General features: G+C 36.4%; 1 protein-coding gene across 1 annotated transcript; it reads right to left on the minus strand.

Moving 5' to 3' along the window:
* Positions 1 to 969: 969 nt before the first annotated feature.
* LOC121412700 (acetylcholine receptor subunit beta-type acr-3-like) lies at positions 970 to 10,223 on the minus strand. Its single transcript, XM_041605477.1, has 7 exons — positions 10,104 to 10,223; positions 8,656 to 8,700; positions 7,406 to 7,515; positions 6,224 to 6,404; positions 4,702 to 5,059; positions 4,253 to 4,451; positions 970 to 2,898 (listed from the first exon to the last, which is right to left on the minus strand). The coding sequence occupies exons 2-7, from the start codon at positions 8,677 to 8,679 to the stop codon at positions 2,550 to 2,552; spliced, it is 1,221 nt and encodes a 406-aa protein (XP_041461411.1). The 5' UTR covers positions 8,680 to 8,700; positions 10,104 to 10,223; the 3' UTR covers positions 970 to 2,549.
* Between the last annotated feature and the right edge of the window lie 15,685 nt (positions 10,224 to 25,908).

The following is a 25,908-nucleotide window of genomic DNA, read 5'->3' on the forward strand; positions in this document are numbered from 1 at the left end:
AGTCTGTCGGGTGGTGGCTTTGACCTCATTTATTTTTTTTCAATAATGTTTGCCCCTCTTGACGAGGTTTTCCAGGTACGCCACTGAATAAAGTGGGGCGAAAACACCCCCATCCATAATACCAAAGTAGATGATTTGCTACTTGATATCACGATTAGGATATTACTGTATCCTTTGTGTGATACAAAGATTGTAATTACGCCAGGCGATATTTGTTAACATATATCTCTCTAGTCTCCATGGTAACGGATGACAAATTGAAATGTAGAATTAATGAGTATGTCAATTAGTTTCCTCCACAGTATGTTTTTTTTTCAATTGAAATCACCGTGTTTTGATCATGGCATTATACACCTCCTTGTTGTTCTAAAGCTGTATTTGATCATTAGCACAAGTGTCAAAAGACAGTGCATTGAAGATTAATGGCGCTGTAAGAAGAGTAATAATTGATTAATGAATCGCTCATGGCTCTAATTACAAATCAGCGAATGAAGTGATTACATGTAGCTACTTGTTACCGGTCATCGCTGATCACGTTACAGAGACTACAGAGACTACACTAATGAAATGAATATTCGAAAAAGTAAAAAAGAGATCTCTCAATATTTTGGTGAAGAATACAAAATAATACAACACAGTAACAATATCACCATCATCATCATCATCATAACCTAGTAATGGTACATGTATCATCATCATCGTCGTCATCAACATCATCATCATAACACCGTAATAGTATCATCATCATCACCATCATCATTATTATCAACATCATCATCATCATCGTCATATACACTATGATAACATTCCGACTCCGATTAATGGCTATGTTTCTTTTTTACAAGTAGGTCATTATCTCAATATAGTCTGATAATACATCATCTCTCTCTCTCTTTCTCTCTCTATCTGTGTTTCATTACCATCGTCTTTTTGGTCTGTCTGTCGTAAACATGGTAATCGATGTATTTTGATAAATCACAGGAATGACATTTTATCATACATGATGACAAATTCAAGCGTTTTTAATACATCATATTTTCACCACAGTACATTTTTAAACTGTTAATTATTAACAAAAAAAAATGTCAAAATATCTTACAATTTCGTTGAAAGATACATGGTATAAAAGGGGATTTACATATAACCACACTGTTCTTCCCCCTTTTTTAACATCTTTCCCCTTTGATTTCAAATCTGTAGATATCAATCATAATTATCCGACATTAAAATAAAATGTAGAATTTTAAAATCCATTACATTAACAGATATCGACGTCACTGATGGTAAAATAATCACCCTTAATCACCATGCATATTGAATAAAAACGTTGCTAAAGTTAGACCCATGTACATTGCAAACTGTCAGCACGCGTGTATATTTTGCACCTTTCATAGATTGAAAGTTGATACAGACTATAATAGGGACGCATTCATGTAATTATTTATAATTTATCTCTTTATAGGTAACAAAATTGAACACATTTTTTTTTACTTATCCCTTAAACCAGTTTTAAATGAAATTACTTTTTGATTTTTTTTTTCGAATCGATAGCACTGCGGGAGTAGTGTTAGACGGGCAATGGATATGTACAGTTAGGTAGTGAGTCTTAAAGGACTACTTAAAACATATAAAATGGCAAGGGGTGGAATAAATGCATCATAAAAACGTATTACGTATAGCGCAGCACATGGCGATATTACGAACGCTGAGAAACTTGAGGTGCCAACGTGCATTTGATGGTTACAACGAATCTTTTCAAAGATGAATGTCAACAACCTTGTAAACTACCATGTCGACAATGTTTGACTAATGTAATGACTGTTTAAGATGTACAATAGTCATGATAGTAACGTCGTAGGATTTAAACCAGAAAATCTGTAAGTTTAGCTTTAATCATTATCCTGGGCATTGTGGGGGTACGCTTGTAATTAAAGGTATGTAAGATAAGTTACAAATGGATGTAGAGGTTCGGTCCCTTATTACGTCTTTTTTTAATGGTGACGTTCAATGTCGGTCTTAGACCGACCTTTGTATCTCATTATAAAAATATGATTGACGCACGTCTGTAATATTAAATGAAACACACACCTCATCAGTAACTAATTTGTCTTATTAAGAAATGACATAAATTACAAGTCATTTGGAAAGCAATTACATATCATTATTACTAATCATCTGGGAACTTGGGTAGTGAATCAAGCGTACTGCTGTCCATCATGTTTTTTTTTCCTTGCCAGAAGTTTTTGCTCCTATTGACGAGGTTCATTAGATAAACCACTGCTATCTAATAAACAGTGAGCAAACCACAAAATATTACAATGCTATTTATGTGGCAATTTACAATATTTCCATTTTAAAAGATAGACCAATGTCGATTTTGAAAGTGTGACTTTTGTACAGCAGTCCAGGATTTGTAGGCCTAGAAAACAGTGTACATCCAAATATAACCTTTCATTTCCCGAATCGCTTTAAATATTCAATGGGCCTGGTGCTTGTTCGACATGTGTGTGCATAATTATTTCGGATTTGTTCCGGATAAGTCCGAATTTTCACGAATGGAATAAAAACGACACGATCATATAGACCCAAGAGGTAGCAGTCACCAGCAACAACACGAAGAATATCAGCTTATCGGTAACGATAGCCGTATCGCGCCAAGTTTGCGCAATCCTTTCCGGGTCAATATCATTCTTGTGATGGCTACCAAGGCTGTTCTTAGGGCGATGTACGTTGTTAGCGTGGTTGACGAGAAGTGCATTGGTAGCGGGATCTGGCGCCTCGGAGTCCCGAATAGTTTCTATTGGTGCCTCGATGCTGACGTTGCGAGGTTGAGGGTTTTTGGTTTTATCTAGAGGAATCTCGATACGTTCCCTGGCACGCTTTGATCTGCGATGTTTTCTAAGGCAAAGTATAATAAAAAGTAGAAATCGGTTTGAAGTCATGTGCAGCAGTACTGTCATTATTTCCGTAGAACCTACAATCAGAAGTGCGGCAGATTAATGTGATTCGAATTGGGCTATTGATCTTTTGGAAGTTTTAGAATAGTTGCTTAATAACATATCTTTAAAAAAGAAGAATGGAAACTTCAAAAGTGCCACTTGGATAAGCGCTATCCATGACCCACTCGCAATTGAATTGCGTAATTCACTCGTAAATAAACATTTTCTTTTTCAGACACACTTGATCGGACGCTTTATCTTGCTGTGATACGTTTCAAGCTGGTATTTGAATTCAAAACGTTAAACGGTTCGAAATGAAATCATGGCAGTTTTCTTTTTCAATCTTCCAAGATTAAAGAAAAGCCAGTAGATCTGTATACTGAAGGGTCCCTGCAACGTTTGACAGGGCCGTTCCATACTTGTCGTACGAGACATTTTGTCAACAATTTATAGTCTCTTAGCTGATTGCTTGAGCAATGAAAAATTATTTTTTGGTCAATAATAAATGTATAGTGGGTAGTAATGTGAAAAAATGATTACCAACAAAAATGTTTGATTATGGATGACTTAAGGGCGAAATGTTGTGCGTCGTAAGGGACTCAGAAATTGCCCGTACGACACACAACATTTTCACCTCCAATTCCCACATGGACGTTAAATTTCTGTTGGTTGTCATTTTTTCATATGTCTACCCAGTAGTACTCTATCATTACCACAACACAAATTGAAGTTCTTCGTTTGTTTGGACAATAGGTTGAAAAATGTTGCAAAAATAGCTGATATTTTTAGCATGGAATCGCCCAACAAGGCTTCACATTTTTAAATTGAGAATTATTTTCGTTTTTTGTAGTTTAATGTGCTTAAGATTATACATAGTAACGAGAAGAGGGCCACAAGCTTAAGTAAGGATTGTATTATTAAAGGTGTCACCATTTGACAGTTTTCATAGTTAGCTAGATTCATGTAAAAATGATAATAGATGGATAGATAGATATATGATAGATATATAGAAGATATACATGTACAGTTACCAGTGTTCTAGAGTTATAGTGAACCCCAACAGACAATGAACATATGTAAAGTGTTCCAGTTCGGCCATGATGTAGATATCAGGTGATAAGATATTACATTAACAAAGTTGAATGGTTGTTGTCTACATTCAACAATCAGCATGAACGAGTGCATTTTGTAAAAGGGTTCACTAACTTTTAGCATAAATGTATAGACAGATGTATAGACGGTAAAAATACAAGTATATATATTATTATCCATTTGTTCAATTTTAAGAATAACTATGCCAATAATTGACTTACTTATAATTGGTTTGTTGCGCTCTAAAGACCTCTTTACTATCTAGACTGTGGTAGAGGGGTAGGATGATGGGACACAGCATGATTCGCCTTACCAACCACGGAACCTCGGTCTGACCACCCATGTGATAAATGCGGAGAACGAAGATTGAACAGAGGACCTCAGCACAGCACATTGCAATCATCACGATGAAGAAACTCACTGTTCAAACGAGATAATTAAGCGAGAGACACGAAGAAGAATCGTTAAAGGGAGACCAAAGAGAAGACGGTTTCTCATAAGCTTTACAAAATAAACCAAAGGAATCTCTCGCCTATTTAGATTGCAAATGTATCAAAAGTGTGTAATCCCGGACATCTACGTTATTTAAGATGTTTAGATTCAAGAAGATAAACAGGGGCAAGTGAATGGTTTTAAACTTTGCTATCATCATGTTTTCATACTTAATTACCTATGATGGACGTAGTTTCACCGCTCGGTGGCATCCTATCGGCTACGAGCTGCTGGAAGAGGATCAAAGCCAGAAGGTTACTGACTGCCAAGGTCACCTTCTCACCGGAAGCTGGATGAAGCCAACATACGAGCGCCATCAATAGAGTTAAAAGAAAGGCCGGTACGACGACGGTCTTAGTGTAGAACTTGGACATGCGACGGATGGTGATGCTGTACTCAATGATAGACCAGGTCCTGTTATCGCAGCAGAGGACCGCATCCTTGTTGACCCCAACGGATCGTTCCAGGATCCATACTCCGTTTCGGTTGAATATGTCGATAGTGGTGTCCCCTTGTTTAGAGAGCTGGAAATGCACCTGCTCAGCAGTGCAATGCAAACATAAATGCAGAATTGATAAAAGCTATTGAGTCAGTGGTTTGGACTAACTAGCCACTTAATTTGAGGAGGCAGGCATGGTGTAGGGGCCATCTTTTTTATAACCCTTTCAATACAGAAATCTGATTGTGTGTCAAGTCCGTACTCCTAAATGTACACGGTAACTCTGCCTCCATTACCGTTAGAAGTCTACACCCGTTTCCACAATCATACCTCATAAATTATGCTTCAAACAACATTCATCACGAAACTGCAAACAATGTGTGTTAAGTTGACAATTGATTAATTAATCAATAAATAATTTTGGCTCTTTCCCTCCTATAAATCCAGCAACCATTGCACAAAGTCTTAATTGTAATTCGGGCTTTCAGTTCGTGATGCCATGTAGCCCCGTCTCCATTAGATGTGAACGTACCGTCGCCTACAGAGGGCGTTGCATAGTTTTATCAGTGGTTTTCACGGTCAAATATGGCCCCAGCCAATCAGGTGCAAGGTTTCCCGTTATCTAATGAAGAAAGCCCTTAAAACACAACTGAGGAGACTCTTTATACATGTAAAACGTTCCTTATAGGTACAGTGTGTCCATATCTACCGGAGATGTATATATAAAACGATAAAATTGAAGAAGCTCTAATTCATTTGTTATCTGAATGTCCGATAACTTCAATATTTACAAGAAAGTAATGCATTGGTTAAGCGAACTTTTATCAGTTTACCGTTTGATCGAGAATTGTGTTTATCTTGAATAAGATTAATATTTATGCTCTTAGTACCATTCTATTAATCTCTCGTCTTTCACAAAATGACCTGAATTATAAATTACCAACCTTTATCTCCTAATAATGAAATTGAGAGATATGTTATTCTGTAAAAGTAATTTTTTATAATAGCCAATGTGAGAAATTCCATCAGAAATATGATCGTTGTTTATGAATTTTTTCATGATGTAAGCATCACTAGTCGTCTTTAATTTACAGAATATTGTATGTTTTGCGGAAAATAAAGAAAAAAAGGTGGTATGTAAAAGAGTTAAGCAAAATAATTTTATTTGTTATTCCTTTTGCTTAGATTATGAAATAGAGGTTTTATTTTGTTCTCTGGAATAAAAAAGGAAAGAATGAAAAAAAAGTGGTTCGATACTAACCATGCTTTTCATGTACGCCCAAGGCCCAATTGAAATCTTGCATTCTTGCACGTCGTATGGGAAGTAGGTGATGTCGATTGGACATACTGATGTCACAAAGGCGGGAAAGTACCAATCCATAGAGCCGTTATACGATACTAAGATATATGTTTCCTGGATACTGATGAAATCTTTCTGGGCACTGAAAAATGATCACATGACAAGTGATTATTACTTAAAGTAAAAATGTTCGGTGATTTTGTGGTTTCGATGACAAATGGTTTTAAAACTAATATCGGTCACTGCAATTATAGTCAAAATTGTGGGTGAATTCAAATCGATAATATTTCTTACCTCGCAAATCATAAAGATTGAGGGATGTAATTCTAGTTGCTTAAAAATGCACCATTCGTTCATTCATTATATCTATCATAACACACTCCAAATGACATTTATGAAATCCCACTCCTCCGTGACGTTTAACGCCTAAGGCCATTCAGTAACGAGCCTTTAACTGCGTATCAGGGTAAGTAAAGGTGCGGGCTAATGGGGTTTAATTTCCCAATTTTTATGCACGTGCTATAATAAAAGTATCAAAGTGCTGGACGTATGAATAATCGGTGCTAGAGTGTAACATATAGATGCGATGATGATTAACGGCGAATGGGCACTAGTTTTGTACATGTACATGTAAGAACATGAATTTTTGATAAATGTTTAAGTTCGTGGCATTATGATAATGTTTAGATAGAAAATAACGAGGGAAAATATTGAATAATATCAGAATATCTCTGTGTGACGTATTACTGCAGTCTATGAAGAAAGTTCGATCCGGCATCTCCTTTCACTTTATTTGATAATATTTTCCAAGCAGCGCTCAATATCTGTGTACTGTTTAGCATTATTTCGTAGCACATATGACAATGCAGCAGGTCATATTTCACAGTGGTACCTTATTACTTTTACGACTTTCTTGTTTTCAATTCATGTTTATTTGTTTTGTTTACTGCTTTCAAGCTTAATCCATGGATAAACCATCGCATAATATCTGTATGCTTAAACCACCATCTCAAATAATCGTAAACATAGGGAAACAACCATAATACAGGTACAACGAACCAATGCCACTCTTAACATCCTTGGATACTTTAGGTTCACTGTTTTCAAAATCAATATTAATTGAATTTTAATTGAGTTGCTTACTTTTCATAAAGAGATATATCAGGTGTCCAGACATCGCTCGGCAGTAGTGTGGTGATATTGACTCCTCCGTACTCACTCGGATCCCACGTTAGATTCTCATCAATCCACATCTAAAGGAGATCGATCGAAATATTAATAACTTTTGATTTGACAGAGGTGTGTAGGACGTGTGTGTTCAAATTTTCCCCTTCTTTTTGCAGACGTGTATCATTCAGATGGGACTGACCCTTCACGTCACCAACCGAAAGACGTTACCAGGGCTTGAACCTATAACCTCTGCAGCAATGTGTAATCTCCCCCACGTAGCTTGACCTTGTACAATATAATAGTAACATGCCAATGTATTTTAACTAAAAATGCAACAAATACCCTTATAAAGTGTCCATTGGTGTGCTAATCCAGTTTTTTTGTCTTATGTAATCTGTGCATCAGGCTAATGCAATATGAGAAAAACGGCCCCGTGGACCGTCGGTCTCGTAAGGATGGGAGGTTCGAAACCTCTGGGCTCTATGCCGTTGGATGAAGCACTTTGTGCATAAATTCTGTCGATTTTGAATTGTACATGATATAGAAGATATTTCACAAATCTCAAATCAAACACCGACGACTTGTCTTATAACGCGATTACTCAATGACGGCATAAACGGAGACCAGTAATCATTAAAACCAGGGACACTTAACCCCAAAATAGAAATCCCTCCTATTTGATAATAATTATGTATGTTTGAAGCAGAGAAGATAATAATCATGATGATATCTCTACAATGCTCCGTTTGAAATTGGATTTATTACTTCAGTCGATGGCAAGTGATTTCTGTAAAATCTGCGGTCTTCTGAGTCATTCATTAACTTTAAAGGACAATACAATATCTATATTTTCACGTCATGTTCTCTATGCTGCATCATGGAATACGATATGCATTTCCCTTGGGCATGATTTTCAGAAATAGTTATGATTTTTATGCGGGACATGATAACTTTTTTTATTTATTGCATCGCTTCTGCTGGCTTTAATAAAATCACTGATGTTGATTCAATCAATCGAAGTGGAGACCTAGGGAAGGCGAAAATAATGTATTTTATAATCCCATCTGGAATTCATATCCCTTGTGCATTGATTTGTTTCGTCAGGTTTCGGAAACGGAAATCTGTACCATTACTCATTCTTTTATGTTTCATTAAAAATGGAAGGGACATACCAAAAAGCATATTGAAAATGAAGAATACAAAATGAAGGGTTGCATTCTTACCATTCGCATAAAGTTTAGTAACATAATCTGTTGATGGGCCTCGTCCTGCAGTGATGAATAAATGGACGAGGACAGAGGGGGAAATAGTGTGGTAGGAAGAGATAAAAGGAGAGGGCGAAATAGAGAGAGGGGGGCACGAAAAGGGGAGAGAAGGAGAGAGAAGAGAGAGAGAGAGAAACGCGATGGAAAATGGGACGGGGAAAAGGAAGAGTGAGAAAGAAATTAAGACAGCGAACATAACGCACGTAGAAAAATAGAAAAAGAGATGGGGAAGATTTGGGGATCAAGAGGGATTAACATATTTTTTCTAAATATATTAACTCAGAGGCAATAGATATTTTCCCCCAATATCACAAACATGGTCATAAACTGGAATAAAACAGGAATATGAGCATTATATATCTTCACACAACGTTTTATCAATCCACAATCAGAAAACAAAAACAGATTACCAGGCAGCATCCTTGTTGTAACCATGGTACCTTGTAATTCCTTCTTTAAAATACGTAGTATTATAATACACTAGGCCGTCAAGATAAATGATTGGACCTCAGGAAATTGTCACATCCAGTCCCTTTATAGCAATTTTCCTTGAGAAAATTAAATATTAAAGACCCCTAACGAGGGTGCTAAGGGGACAATATATTCACTTCACTTATATTTAGTCTGGATGTAGCTATTCCAAAGTGAATGGCTCAAGAAAGAATCAGATTGCCGCCCGTATCAATTGCCTGAATGACAACAAACAGTAATGTAAAGGTTCATCATACCACTTTCCCTTACTATATATATATTGAAATGTTGAGTATTTTATGAGTGACTAAAAAATGTCTGTTATCAACCACAAATTTGTATAACTTTGGTGGGCATCGGTATGGCTTGAAAGAAATATACAACAGAGTCATGTGGTCACTTTGGATATAAAGAGGGGCTACTTTTTGGTTATTATTTTCCTTGTTTTTTTTTACGATATTCATTTAGTGTTTTTTTTTTTAAAGAAAACCAGAGTATCAATTTATGTCATCGACATTTCATCTAGGCGTTTGATGACTCTTATGAAATAGGGGTGTCACTTTTTTTCAGGGAGCAGAATAAAAAAGTGTGTTTGGCGAGATTAAAAAATAAATGTCGCAAGAAAGCAAAGCGAGGGTTTCGACAGATTCAAGATTTTGATCTTTAGAAAATAAAATGAAAATTACACAGTATTTTTTAACGCAATATTCACAGTATTTTATGTTTTTTGTTGTCCTTTTATCCGCCGTCTCCGACCGTGTGACTTTTTTGGGGGTGCAGGTACGCGAAAGCCCTCATGTGAACGCTTGTGCGGGCTGTATGTTCTTGTGTCTTTGTCATTGGATGTATTCAACAATCTAAAGCTCTTCATTAACTTTACGATCATTAAAATAACAAGTTGAGTTATAAAACGTTCCCATTTATATTCAACTTACGAAGCCAATGAGTTCCTTAGGGAGAAGCCTGAAGAATACTTCAGATTGCGTGGAGGAGTTCTTGACCGGCCTCACAGAAGATGGACCGTACTTGGCAAGCAGGTCAGATACAAGCTGCTTCTCGTAACGATCCCCGAATTCAGAGGTCCCTGTTGTAAAGTGATGATAAGAAAAGGTATATAATTATTAAGGGAATATTAACGATAGCGTTCGTAGTAATACAGCGGTGGATCCCTTTTTCGCCAATGGGGGGGGGGAATATCTCCCATATTTTCCCCGGATGGCCTCTCAAAGTTGATGTTTTTTCTTTGTTTCTTTGAAGGGGTAGTCCTATCAGTCACTTCACTACCTTAATTCTTAAATCAACATAAATGGGTAATCATCTCATAAGCCCTATTTCATTCGGCCGAGCGCGAAGGGCAAGCTAATATTTTCTGAAATTTTATGTTTTGCTCTGTCTCGAAAATTTACCACTCTGTGCAATATATGCCATTCTGAACAAGATGCGTATTGTTTACCCAGATAAACACTGCGAGCATGAAGCGCGAGCAGAAATTTTTAATACACGTTTTGGCCTGATCGAAAAGTTACGTGTTAAGGACTGTTTGCAGTTACCCATGGAGACGATACTTTTCAATAATTTAAATAATGCGAGAGCGAAATGCAAGCTGAGAATTTCCGACATTCCGACCTGGAAATGGACATTCTACATTCTAAAAAATGAAGTGCTTATTTAGCATTTAATGTCCTTGTATAGTGACTGCGCTTTGAGTGCTGATTTTCCAGTTCAAATTTGAATGACTTAATCAGCATTCAGAGTGCAGTCATTATCCAAGGACAGTGCGCATATTGTAATAACGTAACAATCAATACACCTAACTCGCACGGCATGAGCATGTTTTGCATCGAAATTCATAAATTTCATATGAAAAAAAAAATCAACTTTGTTGGTGTCATATAAACCAAATAATGATTTTTTTTTCATTCGTGCAATGGTCAGAATAATTCATTCGGTGAAAAATGAAATAACGATCCACTCAACTCGTTACACTCATGAACGTTTATCATTTGTATACTCTTTCTCTTTTTGCGCGAGATAAAACTTGTCGATATTCAATTCAGCAAAAGTGCTTAGGAATTCGTAAAACAAGTTATTATCTTATTGATGAGAGCGCTGAAAACTCACCAATCAAAATGCAAGCGCAGCGCCAGCTGATACGTTTTGACAATGAGACCTGAAAAGGGATATTTAAAGATTTGTTTGGAATACACTAAGACAATAGGTACTTGGCAAATCATAATAATAATACAAGCGGGCAGCGGTAGCTGAAAATGTTGATAATTGGACCATAAGACGGACATTCTACAAATCGATTTGTAATTCAAACAAAATACAGATAGCTCGATGTCCGAGCTCAAATATGTTTTGTATATTGACTTCAAAACTTAATATTTTTAAGCTCCATATCAGCCTATTGAGCAAGATATGTATCTCGTCGAACAGACAATGCAAGTGCGAAGCGAGAGTGCAAACTTTAACTAGTGACATGCAATACATATATATTTTTCATGTTCCAAGTCGTCCCCTGAACTTATTTCACTCACTCATCAACCTCCGTGTACCTTCCTCTTCTTTTCCCCTCTATCTTTCCACTTATTTTCCTTTTATTTTCTTTCTTACCCCTTTTTTTCCGCCAATAAGGGGGAGCTCGTTGCGGGGCCCCTGGATCCGCCTATGGTATTAACAGAGTAGTGATAATGTGAGATGTGAGTCTTACTGCCAATGTGAGAGCAGCAGGTGCTGGTACAAAAACTAAGGACGTTTCTTCTTCTTTTTTTTCCTCTTCACCATTTTCTTCTATTACCACCGAATCAAATGGCCCGGGGAGGGGGGGTCGATACTCATTCTAAAAACGGAATTCGCAATAACCATCCTCCTCAAGGTAAGTGGTAGTTAGACCGTACCTCTTATCTTTAAATCACTGCTGATTTTAATTTCTTACTGTTCCATTTACCTGTTTGCAATCTCATGACGGATGACAAACGAATGTTGATATCGATCATACCGCTTGCTATCCTGGTGAATTATTGAATGACTTGAGTTATCCAATCCACCCACATCATGACAAAAGCATTTAACTTGTTTTGTCAAGAAATACGTTTTTCGGGCTTTTATCAGGATGTTGTTGGCCATACTCGATTGCTGTGATGCTTTGTCTTTGTTCTGAATGTTTTTCAAAAATCTGATAGTGCTAGAGTACAACCGCAACCCTTTTAACTTTTCAAAAGACTGGTTGAAGTATTATGTATATGGGTATTTGTATAGTTTATTTTCCACATTTTTATCATCTAGTTTAAGTATTCGCCTTGCTTACACATCGCACATTACTAATAGCTTCATCAGTTGTTAGAGTGAAAGAGGTTGGAGTTCTGATCAATGGTATTTTTTATTTGTTTTAGGGGTGTTTGTGGGAAGGAAATAGACAGGAAGAAACATTTCATGATTTTATAGATTAGCGCTGTTGAATAATGACTGCTCCCCTCTTCTCTCTCCACGCACCTCTCTCACCCCCGGCCCATCCCCCCCTCTCTCTCTCTCTCTCTCTAGATCTCTCTGGGTTTTTTCCCCTGCTCATCCAATATTCCCCCTCATTCTGCTCCTCTCGGGTATATATGCACATTTCACTTACTGTTTACCTACCAATTCGACATCTTCCATTCGAATCATCCATATTGAACAGCAATTATTGATAGAAGCATTTCTCAATTATTCGTCCATCAGCCATGATGCGACCGGCGTGTACTCCACAAGAAGTGTTTGCATCACAGTAGACTCTTTTCCAAACAGTTGATATCACTCAATTTAGCAGTTTAGGGAATTGTATAGATCGTCAATATGTGCAAGAAATGATTTAATCGAATATACGTCATTCTTTTACAAAAAATCTAAACATTTTGATATTTGTCTTAAGTCTGTGGGATCTTCAACATGTTTGTTGCATTTTATGTATACCTCTTTCAAATATTTTCTTTTCAGAATACTCACAGTCTCCCCCCCCCCCCCCCTCCTTTCGCCTCTTTCTTGCTCTGTTTCTCATTTATTTGAATGTTAACGTCGTCACATGCTATATTTCACCATCGAATGCTCAATGCTGAATTACATTTTTGTTCTTTTTCATGGATAAATCCATTTTCTGTATTAACAATGATATAACTCTATAGATAGCAATACTGATTGATTGATTGATTTTATTTGTCAGGTAACTGTGAACAAGTACATGAAAATATGAACAGTAGTGTATACCTTGACAGGATTGCCCATGAAAGCCGAGATGGCTTATTTCCAATGGGGTCCTTACATCAGTAATTGACAACAATGTACATATATGAAAAACACTTATAGAAATCTACAAACTACATCAATTAAGTCTAAACCACTAAAATTACACGAAGAATTGTAAAACTTAATATATAAAAAGACAAAAACAAATAAGTTTGCCATGAAAACCATTTGCGCAAAATATGATTAAAATAATTGTAAAACAGGTTGAGATCATCTTCAGATTAATAGACACAAGATAGCTGCAAAGCCGAACCACGAATGTTTGAACATCAGTCCCAATTTCTGAAATTGCTTCTGTTAAATATAAATGACACAAAGTAGAAGGCGAATGTATGACAGCGTAATAAAGTGAAAGCTTTCTAATCTGTACCTACTACAACTTTAGGGCCTATAATTTGAGCACTCTCAAATATTGCAGTTCGAGAAAACTATATTTTATTATACAGTGCGTCCCAAAATAAACGAAACCGAGATTTAGCGATCATTTATCATTACTTAATCATAAATAAAATAGACAAATGACCTACCAATTTAAAGCTTAGAATCTCCTCTTTCATCTGATATTACTTAGCTTATTTCTTATTCACGCATGAGTGAGCAAAAACAATTTGAAGAAAGGATACCAAAAACTCATTTGGCGAGGGGTATCTGGGTTTCAAAAAGAAAACCACATTTCTGAAAAGTTCAAAATCTGCTCTTTAATTTGGTACCTCAATTACAGAAAATGGTCAAGAAAAAAAAAGTTCTGGTCATTTGAAATAAGGCTTGTATTTCCATAATTTCATGAGATAAACGTGTTTTCACCGGTTTCCCACAGAAGCTTTCGCATAGTGAACAAAAGATTTAATGCATGGCTGATCGTCAACAAAACGGAGTGTTGAGCGAGTTTGAAAGCCAGCCTGGAGAACCTCTTCATTTTATGAAATTATTGAAATTCAAACCTCATTTCAAATGACCAGAACTTTGTTATTTCTTGACCATTTTCTGTAATTTAGGTATCAAATTAAAGAGGAGATATTGAACTTTTCAACAATGTGGTTTTCTTTTTGAAACCCAGATACCCCCCGCCAAATGAGTTTTTGATATCCTTTCTTCAAATTGTATTTGCTCACTCATGCGTGAATGAGAAATAATGTAAGTAATGTCAGATGAAAGAGGAGATTCTAAGCTTTAAATTGGTAGGTCATTTGTCTATTTTATTTATGATTAAGTAATGATAAATGATCGCTAAATCTCGGTTTCGTTTTTTCTGGGACGCACTGTATAACACACGCCCTCTACTTTCTAGATTATGATCACTATTTAAACACAAAATGCCACTTTTTTTTGTAAGGTCAAATAAGAGTCACCTGTTCCAATTTCTAGATCGTGCCCCAACAGAAAATATTGATTAAAAAAAAACTAGCATAACGCTGAACATTTCCTCAAAATCGGATGTAAAATTTAAAAAGTAATGGCATGTTTGTAAAGTTTAGCCTTTTTTCACCAAACAGTTATATGCGCAACACAGTGACATGCAAATGAGAAAGTCGATGATGTCCCTCACTCACTATTTCTTTTAATTTTATCTTTTGAATTGTAAAATTCTTTTACAGAGTCGACAGTTAGAATCAACCAGACTAAAACATTGTATATAAATGATGTACAATCTATTATACAATACTGGACTATATATGAACGACAAATATAAAATTATCCTAAGTGCAGGTTTATTTCAACGAGGCCGAAGGCCGAGGTGAAATAGACCCGCATGAGGGATAATTGTATATTTGGAGTTCATATAGTCCACTGATTATGGAAATACTGTATGATAGAACGTTCACTATTTATTATAGTAAATTGTACAACGCTTACATAGCTTGTTGTACGCAAGCAAAGTAGGCTGAATGTCAAACATTCGTACCGTTGCACACGTACCATCCAAAGTGTACCGTCTATATAATGTACCTTGCACGGGTCAGAAAAAGGGTGACGTCACTTTAAAAATAAAATTCAACGAACTGCCTGAGCTTGGTTATTGCAGAAGCCATAGGCGGCGGAAGCGGGGGGGGGGGGGGGGGGGGGGACGTGTCCCCCCTAAATTTGAGTAGGGGGGGACGGTCCCCCCTAAATTTGCCTTTTTTTTTTTTTTTTTTTGCTTGTCAATTTATTTTCCTTCGCTTCCCCCCTAAAATGTTTTGGTTGAGAACCTTTTTTTTTTTGCTTGTCAAATTTTTTTTTGGGTTGTCCCCTCCTAAAATTTTGGCTTCCGCCGCCAATGGCGGAAGCACATGGCTTACTGGTTAATTGCGCATTGCCATTAATCGATATTCTCCCCCATTCATTTAACGCAGGTTTTATCCCCTAAAAATCGAAAGTTATATTGTACATATATACAATATAACTTTTTGAAGGGAAGTCACGTGGTACCAATCTAGCCAATCACAACAACTTTAACTACCACTACTCACTATAGTATTTTATAATACAATGCTAATTCCACGTGTTCACGGAGGAATAAATCTTTGCTTTACTTGACAATTAGGAGAAAATTAGAATTTTCCCATTTCATGTCATGAAATACAAAAGAAATCGCACTCTCCCATTTGCATGCCCAGCGGGATGTGCATATAACTGTTATGTGAAATTAAGCGAAACTTTAAAACATTTTAATTTTACATCCGATCTTTATGACATTGTTAGTGTTATGTTTGTTGGATATTCTCTTTTTTTATCAATATCAACGTTTCGTTGAGATGGACTTGTCTTTTAAAGAGAAAATGAGATAGTGTAGTAGGTTACACTGTGCACCATGTAGCTTTCTTGGGCAGGTGTTGGTCCTGAAAAGGACCACCCAATCTCGATGATAGCCCTGATGGAGGGTGTCTTTGTTTACAAAGATGGCCATTCAATTCAAGACCTGATAGATGAAAGAGGAGAGTCCTGTCTTGATTGAGCAATAATGTAGGCTTCTTACACCTTTATTGTTTAAGGATCTCTGCCAAATTTAAAATAAAATTGATATGTACCTTTTTTAATACGCGTGCATTCAGCGGATACCTGACAAATTTGATATTTTGCAAGTGGATGTCGATTTCTTGTATGAAGTTCACCAACTCAAGGATTACGTTTTTTGTCGGAACCCAACATGCCCATGATGTCACCGAGGAGAGATCTATTGCAGCCGCCTGGTGATTACTTATGGATTCTTTCGGGTTCATCCTACAGGATCTACATCGAATTAACATCCGATCTGGAACCTCTTCCCTACATTATGTTGCAACACACAAATGTAGCTGACTACGGATCAATCGATGGTATGTCATTCAAAATGATAAAATAGCTATGATCGTTCTGGTGCCAATTCTGTTTGTGTAATTGCCGCATCCCACAGGGTTACGATTTATCGCCGTTGCTTCTTACATAAAGCAACTGTATAGGTGAGCAGGTAAGTGGTGTTACGATACTGCAACAAATAACAATTAAACATTTAAATCTAAATTTGATTTCCTTTTTTTTAATTACAGGAAATATATATAAATCAATCAACAGAATTAAAACAAAAAATCCTACATCTCTTGAAGAGTTGATTATAATCCAAAGTTAAATCCAAGTTAGCTGGTGAAAATTCCTTAAAATTAAAGTTCAGTGATGGCGATGATGAAACTAATGTTAAAACCCGATGGATAACATGAGTCACTGTAAAGAGTTGAAATGTCTGTGAAGACGATGTTGATGATGATTAACAGTGAAAATTTAAGCAATCCATGGGTTGAAAAGCGTTCATTAGAACAGGTTGATGATCTTGATGAGAACTGAAAATTCCTCTTTCAAAGTAACTGCAAACAGTTCATTGATGGCGTGCAAATAATCCCACAGAAGATAAATATTCCAGGTGGAAATAAGCTATCCTCTGACATTAAGTCTGGCGTGAAACTCTGTGTTCTAATCTGATATGATGTGATGTGATATGATGATCTTTTCACTGCTGCTATTAGTAGTCTATTGTGTAGCAATCTAATTTTTAGCAGTCTGTATTGTCTCTCTTTGGACATTCTAGAGATAACAAAGAGTATAAGTATTCAAAGATAACTCATGTCCAACAAAGCTATACTGCAACATTTTTAATCATCATATGCTATGAATATCCTTAAAGAGGAAATAACTAAATAAATAAATGTAATTGCTCCTACAATTCTTTTTGTATATAAAAGAGGCATTAAAACATTAATGCGCAAATTTGGCAATTTCTAATATACGCTGGATAGTAGCAATGAATTTCCTGATACTTTCAATCATGGCCTTTATTCAGTCAGCACCCTCTTACACTGACCAGATGGTCAACCATCTAGTTCATTCATTTTTTTGTTGTTGATTCATTCAATAATAATTTGGCAAAATTGACAATAGTAAAAATAGCCGGTGAATCAATTAGCCAATCTATGCTTACTATATTTTTTAGGTCATCTTTCTACCGAAATTGCCACAACGGACCTAATTAGACAATACTCTTCCCAAACAAACACACATAATGGAATTGTTTGGAGAAGTTGTTCAGGTGGACTCGCCTGTGTTTACCCAGTCTTTTGAAGAGCGTGACAAGTATACTCTCCAAACGAACAATGACCGAAGGGCTATTATTGTTGTTTCTCCTTCGAAGTGTCATTTATTTTGTTGCTGCTAACCGTGAATGCGGCACACGTAGGATTTGAATGTAGTTGACAAGAATAATATTCATTGATTTGAACGATCCAAATATACAGTTTTTCTGTTCCAACAATCTGAAGGGCTGCAACATATATGCCCCAACCTGATTTCATACATGTAAATCAAGGAGCTACCAATGGCTGCTGCCAACTCAGTACCCTTAGAGGGACCAAAACTCTATCTAATAACTGCACATGCATTGGAATGTTTAATAAGGAATACGCATTAAAGCTGTACATAAATTCATAGCAGATATACATTATATAATACATGTTTAGGGCGACTCCATGCGTGTCGTATGGGACATATCGGGACATTTCGGAACTAGTATCTCAGCCGAATGCTTGAGCAATCTTATTCATATTTATGTAAATTATAGACCTATTTAGTGGGTAATTATGTGAAAAACTGATAACCAACCCAAAAATGTTTGATTATAAAATGAAATGCTCTGTGCCGTACGGGACTCACATATGTCTCGTACGACACTCAGCATTTTCACCTCTGATTCACCCATGGACGACATATTTTTTCTTGGTTGTCATATTCTTACATGACTGCCCGTTAGTATATTATCATATTTATCATAACGCAATTTGAAATCCCTCGTTTGTTTGAATAGCGGGTTAAAAAAATGTGAAAGTGGCTGACTTGTCGAAAATGGAATCGTCCTTTATGTTCATAGTATACCGCTTAATACATCGGGACGACCTGTCTTAACTAAGTCCACCCCAACAAAAAGTTCATTTGAATAAAAAAGACAAATCATACAAGAATAACACTGAAAATTTAATCAAAATCGGATGTAGAATAAGAAAGTTATAACATTTTAAATTTTCGCTTTATCTCACAAAATAGTTATATGAACATTCCGGTCGGTATGCAAATGAAGAGACTGATGACACCACTCACTATTTCTTTGTTTTCTATTATATGAAATATGAAATATTCCATTTTTCTCCTCACTGGTTTCATTTCGCCCTGAACATGTGGAATTACCATTGTTTAACATGGTTCAGTCATGTGGGTCCTTATTGTCAAATTTGTATAAAAAATCACTATAATATAAGGAATAGTTAGTGGGGAACATCATCGAATCTCTCATTTGAATAAGAATTGCGATTTTCAATATTATGCCTGTCTGGGTTTTTTTCTCTATTAAATGAAATCAAAATTTTTCAGGGGTGGACTTGACCTTTAAATTACATATAAATTATATCATCGGACCCTGGCGTGCCCGCGTACAATGCACAGCTTATCAACTCCAAATGTGGCATTCCCGAAAAGAGTTCTAATACTCAATTGCTAGATGTTATTATACTTAGGCTTTCGCATCAGACGTATCAGCGGGATTTTTAATATCAGAGGTATGGGCATTTCTTTTTGTTCTCTCTCTCTCTCTCTCTTTCTCTTTAGAACGCTTTATTTTTTCCACAGTAATTTGTAATTACTACCAAAAACGAATTGTGTTTTGTTTCCCTATATTCAAAACGAATATTTTCCCGTTGTCAGGCTGGTTGTTATCGATATTGATTTACGAAGGTAGGTAGTAGAAAGCAGCAAACTAATTTTCAATTTGTGGCATTTATGGAAAATATAATGATTATGCTATAAATTATGATGATAAAAAGATAAGTATAATAATAACAACAACATCAACTATAGTAATGATGATGATAACGATAATAATAATAGCTTAGGTAATATTGATATCCGTGCATTTAATAGCCATCCTTGAAATTATGTTACCCCCCCGCCTTTATCTTAATTTCTCTTATCTTTTGATTTATAATGTTTACTATTATGCATCGTGTAAAATTATGTTTGTATCATGTAATATTCTAAATCATTTTGCCATGCGAACAAATTGAATTTCCATTTGTAAAAATATCTGAATCTGAATAATAATGTTAATAATCATTATCATCATCTTCATCATCATTATCATCGCAATTATTATAGTTCAATCAATAATAACCAGTATGATTTGCATTTCCTATAATCAGAGATTAAAATCATGTCTATAGTTCAGCATGTTCAGTCATGAAACATTAATGACTGTACAGTTGAAGAAAAAATAGACGGATGAAATTGCTGGAAAGAACGAAGGTTAATAACGTACTAAAGATAATGGAAACGGAGATGAGGCACACTTTATCAGTTCGGGAGATAATCGTTTGGTTAGAAAAGAAGGGGTGGCTGAATGGTACCCATTATTGCAGTAGTTCTAGATAGATTTATATGAAAGTCAGAGTGCCTAAAATAAACTAAGAAGCGGAAATCGGCTGAACGTATATAGACTTATAATTTCCTTGATTTGTAGTGTAAGCAGTAATGATATGGACAATAACGAAATATAAAACATGGGCGATCAAGTTGTCCCCTTAAATTAGATTTTGACATCAGTAGGTTTAATGAATTTTGCGTTTTTCATTGGTCATAATCCTACAGACTGCGCTCCATTTTTTTGTTTTTAATATTATGGCGCTTTTGAAGGATTGACCTCTTAAAAAGCAATCATTTCGTCAATACTGCCAGCCAGAAACCCAACGTTTGGTTACCTGGGCGAGATTGATAGAAAATACGGCAGCGGAACGTTAAATTGACAGTGGCACTTTTCGTGGCAACATTAATTTCGTTACGATGATGTTTATAAAAGAAAAAGGGTGGAAGGATTGGAGTGGCTAGGTTGAGAGACGTCGCAGCGAATCAAAATGTCAATGCCACTAATTAGGAAGAATCTCTAACCCCGACTGGAAGCGAAGCGGATGGGTCAGACTGTCCTCAATTGCTACAAATAGTGTACACTTACTTTGGGGGGGGGGATTTAGGAGAGGCGATATTGCCTTTTAAATTCATATAGGGGGCAGTGGCTGGCATCTAGGTGGAGAAAAAAAATCGTCAGTTATTAGGGCAGCAAAGTTTTCTGACAACTAATAAAAAGCGGTCAACGTTCACGTCCATTTTCAGAAGCAACCGTCCGCCACCCCCCCCCCCACCCCTTCTGAATGCGAGTGAAATGGGAAAGGTGAGATGGGGCAGTCCCTGGCTACTTCACGTGCTTCTGTCTCCTTGCTTTCCCATTATAATCACGTTAGTTAACTTTACCCCATGTATAATGAGACTGGGGCGCTTTTTCATCCATAAATTGCTGCACAGCGGTTGGTTCAAATAATTAAGGCGTGTTCAATTGGTTGATCTGCAGCTCAAATACTATTATTTTAATTTCTTTAGACTATAGAAGAAATTATGTTCTTACTTCGGCGTCACGGTGTGCCCATACAACCCGTCTGCACGCTTAAAATCAAACAAGTTAGACTAACTAAAGTAATAGTCAGTTGGGTTTTAAAGAGATGAGGAGGCAGATGAATGAATGTAATCTAATTTAACTGAGAAGCCTATTAATTTCCTGATGTTTTTCTACTTGTAAATATTAACATTTGCCCCCCCCCCCAAACATAATAAAATAAATAAATCCAGGAATGTCGTTGTTTCTGACAAGTTTTTCATAACCGACTCTACGTATGGAAATTAACAGTTCATTAAGAGGTTCGAGATTCAAAACCTTATATTTTCCCTTGTCGGGTGAAGGTGAGTTTTGAACAATGACAAGCCGCCATGCCTCAGCTGGATCGAAGCTATTGCTTTGATACAGTACACGTATGGGAGAAGAAATACAAATGTGTAAAGCTTTACATGTACAACAGCTTTTGGCAACTCTTTTTTTAGTTAAATATTGTAAAGAAATGGATGAAGAGAACAATGGGAAAATATAATTGGTATAGTGTCGAAAATCTGTCTATCTGATGGTCAATCGGATCTGGCTCGCCCTAACCATTAACCCGTCTCTGTGGTCTAGTGGTTAAGGCACCGGCGTTCAAAGCTGGGGGCCCGGGTTCGATTCCCGGCAGAGACATTTTTTCGGCATCACCAATTTTTCCAAAGGGTAGATGGCTCTGGGGAACCTTGATTTAAGCTACGCCTACCATTGTTCTCTTCTTTACAATATATATATATATATATATATATATATATATATATATATATATATATATATATATATATGTGTGTGTGCGTGTGTGTGTGTGTGTGTGGCTGCATAGTTTGTATGATGAAAGGCAAACATTTTATTTGTAATAAAAGATTATAAAGTCAACATAAAGTTTATTCGCACTTCTGAACACCATACAGGGAGTTATGAAATCGCTGACACAGAGAAAAAAAAACAAGAAAATTCAAAATCCGTTTCTGAAACAGTCGTGAAAAACGCGTCTGTTCTTTGGCATACGGATTAGGAAACCCACAATCTGTATGGGATGAAGAAGCACACTGTAAAAGATGCGCACCGTAAAAGACACATCTAAAGACGCGTATGCCCATGAACAGACGTGTTTTTCACGACTGTTTCAGAAACGGATTTTGAATTACCTTTTTTTTTCTGGTCACATCTTGGGCACTGACGAAGAGTGTTACTGTACCTTTCTATTTTTTAGGGGTATGCTCTTTTTTAAATCTACGATTTTATTTCTACGGCATTTACTAAACTATTTTTTATTATTGTATGCCGAAGCTGAATATATCTGAATATATGTATAAATGGTATGTGTAATGAGACAATATATAAATGATATTTGACAGTTGATCACTTTAAGTGTTTATCAATACGTGGTCCTCTCATGTAATTTAGAGAGTTCAGTTAATAAGTTGGTTAAAGGCAATATGACAAATGTTAAAAATAAAATCAATAGCAGTTAACAGTTGAAAGGAATCTGATTTAATTGGTGGAGTCGAGATTAGAATTAAAAACAATGTGAACATTGTGATATGTAATTAGTACACATAATCAAAGAAAGTTTTTTGAAGAAAACAGTTGAGATCTTGATGATGATAATTACGAACTGTGGATCAGTACAAACAAAGTTATGAGCAGGAACTACTGAAGGAAATTGTGTTTATGATGTATCATACAAAAATATTGTCTCCAATAAGCCAGTTCACGGTTAGCTCATGATCAACTAATCTCAAATGACCTTTGTGATTTTTAGTTAGGATAAGCACTATCATTTTCAAATGTAGATGTTGGGTAAGCTTTACCAGTAGAGTATTCAAATTCTAAGAACAAAAGGCATTGTATAGACCAGGTGACTAGAATAGTACATCAGGGATAAAGTTTGGAAATCTGTTCTATTGTCTGCCTTTGGTACATTTGACTATGGTTTAGGCTACTGTTAAATACCAGTGATTATGAAGGCTCTATTTATTCCTCTTCAGCTTGGATGTGATAAAATGAATATTTTGAAAGGAATACATGAATAATCATCAAATCACAAATGCCTATGTCAGTGAATTTGAAAGCCACCTTCATGGTTTTCTCCAATGACCCTTTTCTGCTCAAGCGCAGTTTACAACCGTGAACAGGCTTATTACTAACTACAAAATTGAAATTACAAGGGCAGTAGATCCAAGCATGATCTTTAATAGGGTTTCGGTTATTCGTAGTGAAAACGGCAGTTTTCCTTTCGAGAACTTACGTTACGTTATATTCTACTTTGTGCATTTATTATTTCTCGAATGTATCAATACGATGATTAAATAGATCATTGATAAATTGTAAATAGATTGATATCTAAACAGCATAGCCACTTGGCACATGATCACTATACCTTGGTCACATTTGATCCACGACGGCCGTACGGCGAGTAAAAAACAGCCGTTTTGTTAATTTTAATTCAAACCACCTATATGCCACTGGTACAATGTTAAAACGAGTGTTTTCAACTCTCCGTACGGCCGTCGTAGAGCAAATATGACCAAGGTATAAGAAGTCTAATAAAGAATAATCCTGAATAAAGGAGACATCAAGACCTAGATTTACATATTGTCCGTTTAAGCACAAGCGAAATACAAACATGACATTAAATATTAAACATTATAGCATACTGTGGAGTCAAATATCAAACCTTGCATTTATACACCATAAGCACAATTAACAAAACAAACATATCACCAGACTCGACATTATTAGGCCAATATACACTTGAGTTTAACAGTAACGTAATCATGGTAAATACTTTTAACTCACCGCTTGAGCACAGTCCCAATTTGAAGAAAAAAGTGGGGTACATAATTATGAAAAATCGTAAATGCATTTTCGCGTTTTTTCCAGAAAAACTAGTCATTGTATATTCCTCCTTCGTAATTTTCCAAATAAAATCACAATGCGATATCCTTATTTATTCAAGGCAGTTCTGTACATCCTTCGCATCGTTGAGGGCTGTACTGCGACCGAGTTTGGAGGCCACCATAAGACAACAAATGATTTTGGTTTCATCATTCTCGATGGCGCCCCTCGAGTCGACCATCGACCAGTATTGCATGCAGAAGTTATGGCGATGTTGGCGGTAACACTAATTAGTGACCAATGTTCGCGTTGCACTCTCAGTTGATGGCATCGACGGGTCGAGACGGCTAGGGGCAAATACAGGATGCGATAGCGTCTTTGATCTGGATTCAAGCACACCATGCATCCATGCTATCTCGGTTGATGAAATTAATAATGAGCCATCAAGTATGCTATACATGCAAAACGCACTCTTAGAATGTTTAAGTGAAATCATTAACCCAAGAAAATATTTTGCTCAGATTATCAATGTGCCAAGAGGCAAGTGACCATCACCAGTGACCTTTGCATGGCAATTGTGATATACTGTCGGTCAAAGCAAGATTCGAAATAAAATCGGCACCTCGAACTAATATAACAACTGAACAGGGCAGCAGAATGGTATTTAAGAAAGGAAATGAAGACCCGTAAATGACGTTTACCGCTTTCAGTCCCTGATCCGGACCAATCCCGAGATAAGTCGTAACATCCAATTCCCGGTCCCGTTGCACTCAAGGCCCGGTCCCATGACACATATCGATGCAAAGCGGATGTAAAACGGAAAAAAATCGTGCATCCTTCTAAAGACGCTACGCATCCGTTGTGTACTCATTGCATACGTGCTTCATACGCTCTATCATGTCTATCCATCGAGCATCCGTCCACTGTGATTTCATCCGCGCAAAAAATTTTGACTGCGCAAAACTTATAGAACGGATGGACTTTTCGCCTTGTACTTCAATCCGTTTATATCTGCAATTTTCTCGATGAACAACCGTTTGTAACACCCAAGCTCTATTCCGTTACGAATAAGTATTTGGTACCGCAAAATCGTGAAATAACATTAAAAACGGACATACTGAAACTTTTCGGAGTTAAATTGCATGAATGACTGAAACGCTAGGGCAAAATTTAGACAATGGACGCTAAATGGCATTGAGGAAGAAAGAAAGGAAATAAAAAAGAAAAGAAATGAAATAAAGAACTGGAAGAAAAAAAAACAAGATGGGAGAAAAAAAGAGGAAAGAAGCAAACGGGGGGAGGGGGGATGGAGAACGTAGGCTTGTATGGATACATTTTTTTAGCTTTTTAAGTGCAGTAGGTCTATGTGTATAATTGTTTTACTGGAAATTAATAAATCACGAAATGAATGAATGAATGACTGATTAAGATAGATATGTTGTGTGCCCCTTTCCTCATATGACCCTCCATTAGCACACTGGACCAATTATCGTTTAAGGTTACAAAGTTTCTTCCGTAACTATAACGTACGTAAATCATATTTGTATAGTTTGCAGGAAACAATCCAAATGGTATTGTCGGATTCGGCAAAATGCATTTTCATGGACATTAAGATAAACGGTGTCAAGAGTTATCATTTCTGCTTGTTTCGGTTC

This window comes from Lytechinus variegatus, chromosome 4 (assembly GCF_018143015.1).
Source record: "Lytechinus variegatus isolate NC3 chromosome 4, Lvar_3.0, whole genome shotgun sequence".
In the NCBI taxonomy this organism is placed as follows: domain Eukaryota; kingdom Metazoa; phylum Echinodermata; class Echinoidea; order Temnopleuroida; family Toxopneustidae; genus Lytechinus; species Lytechinus variegatus.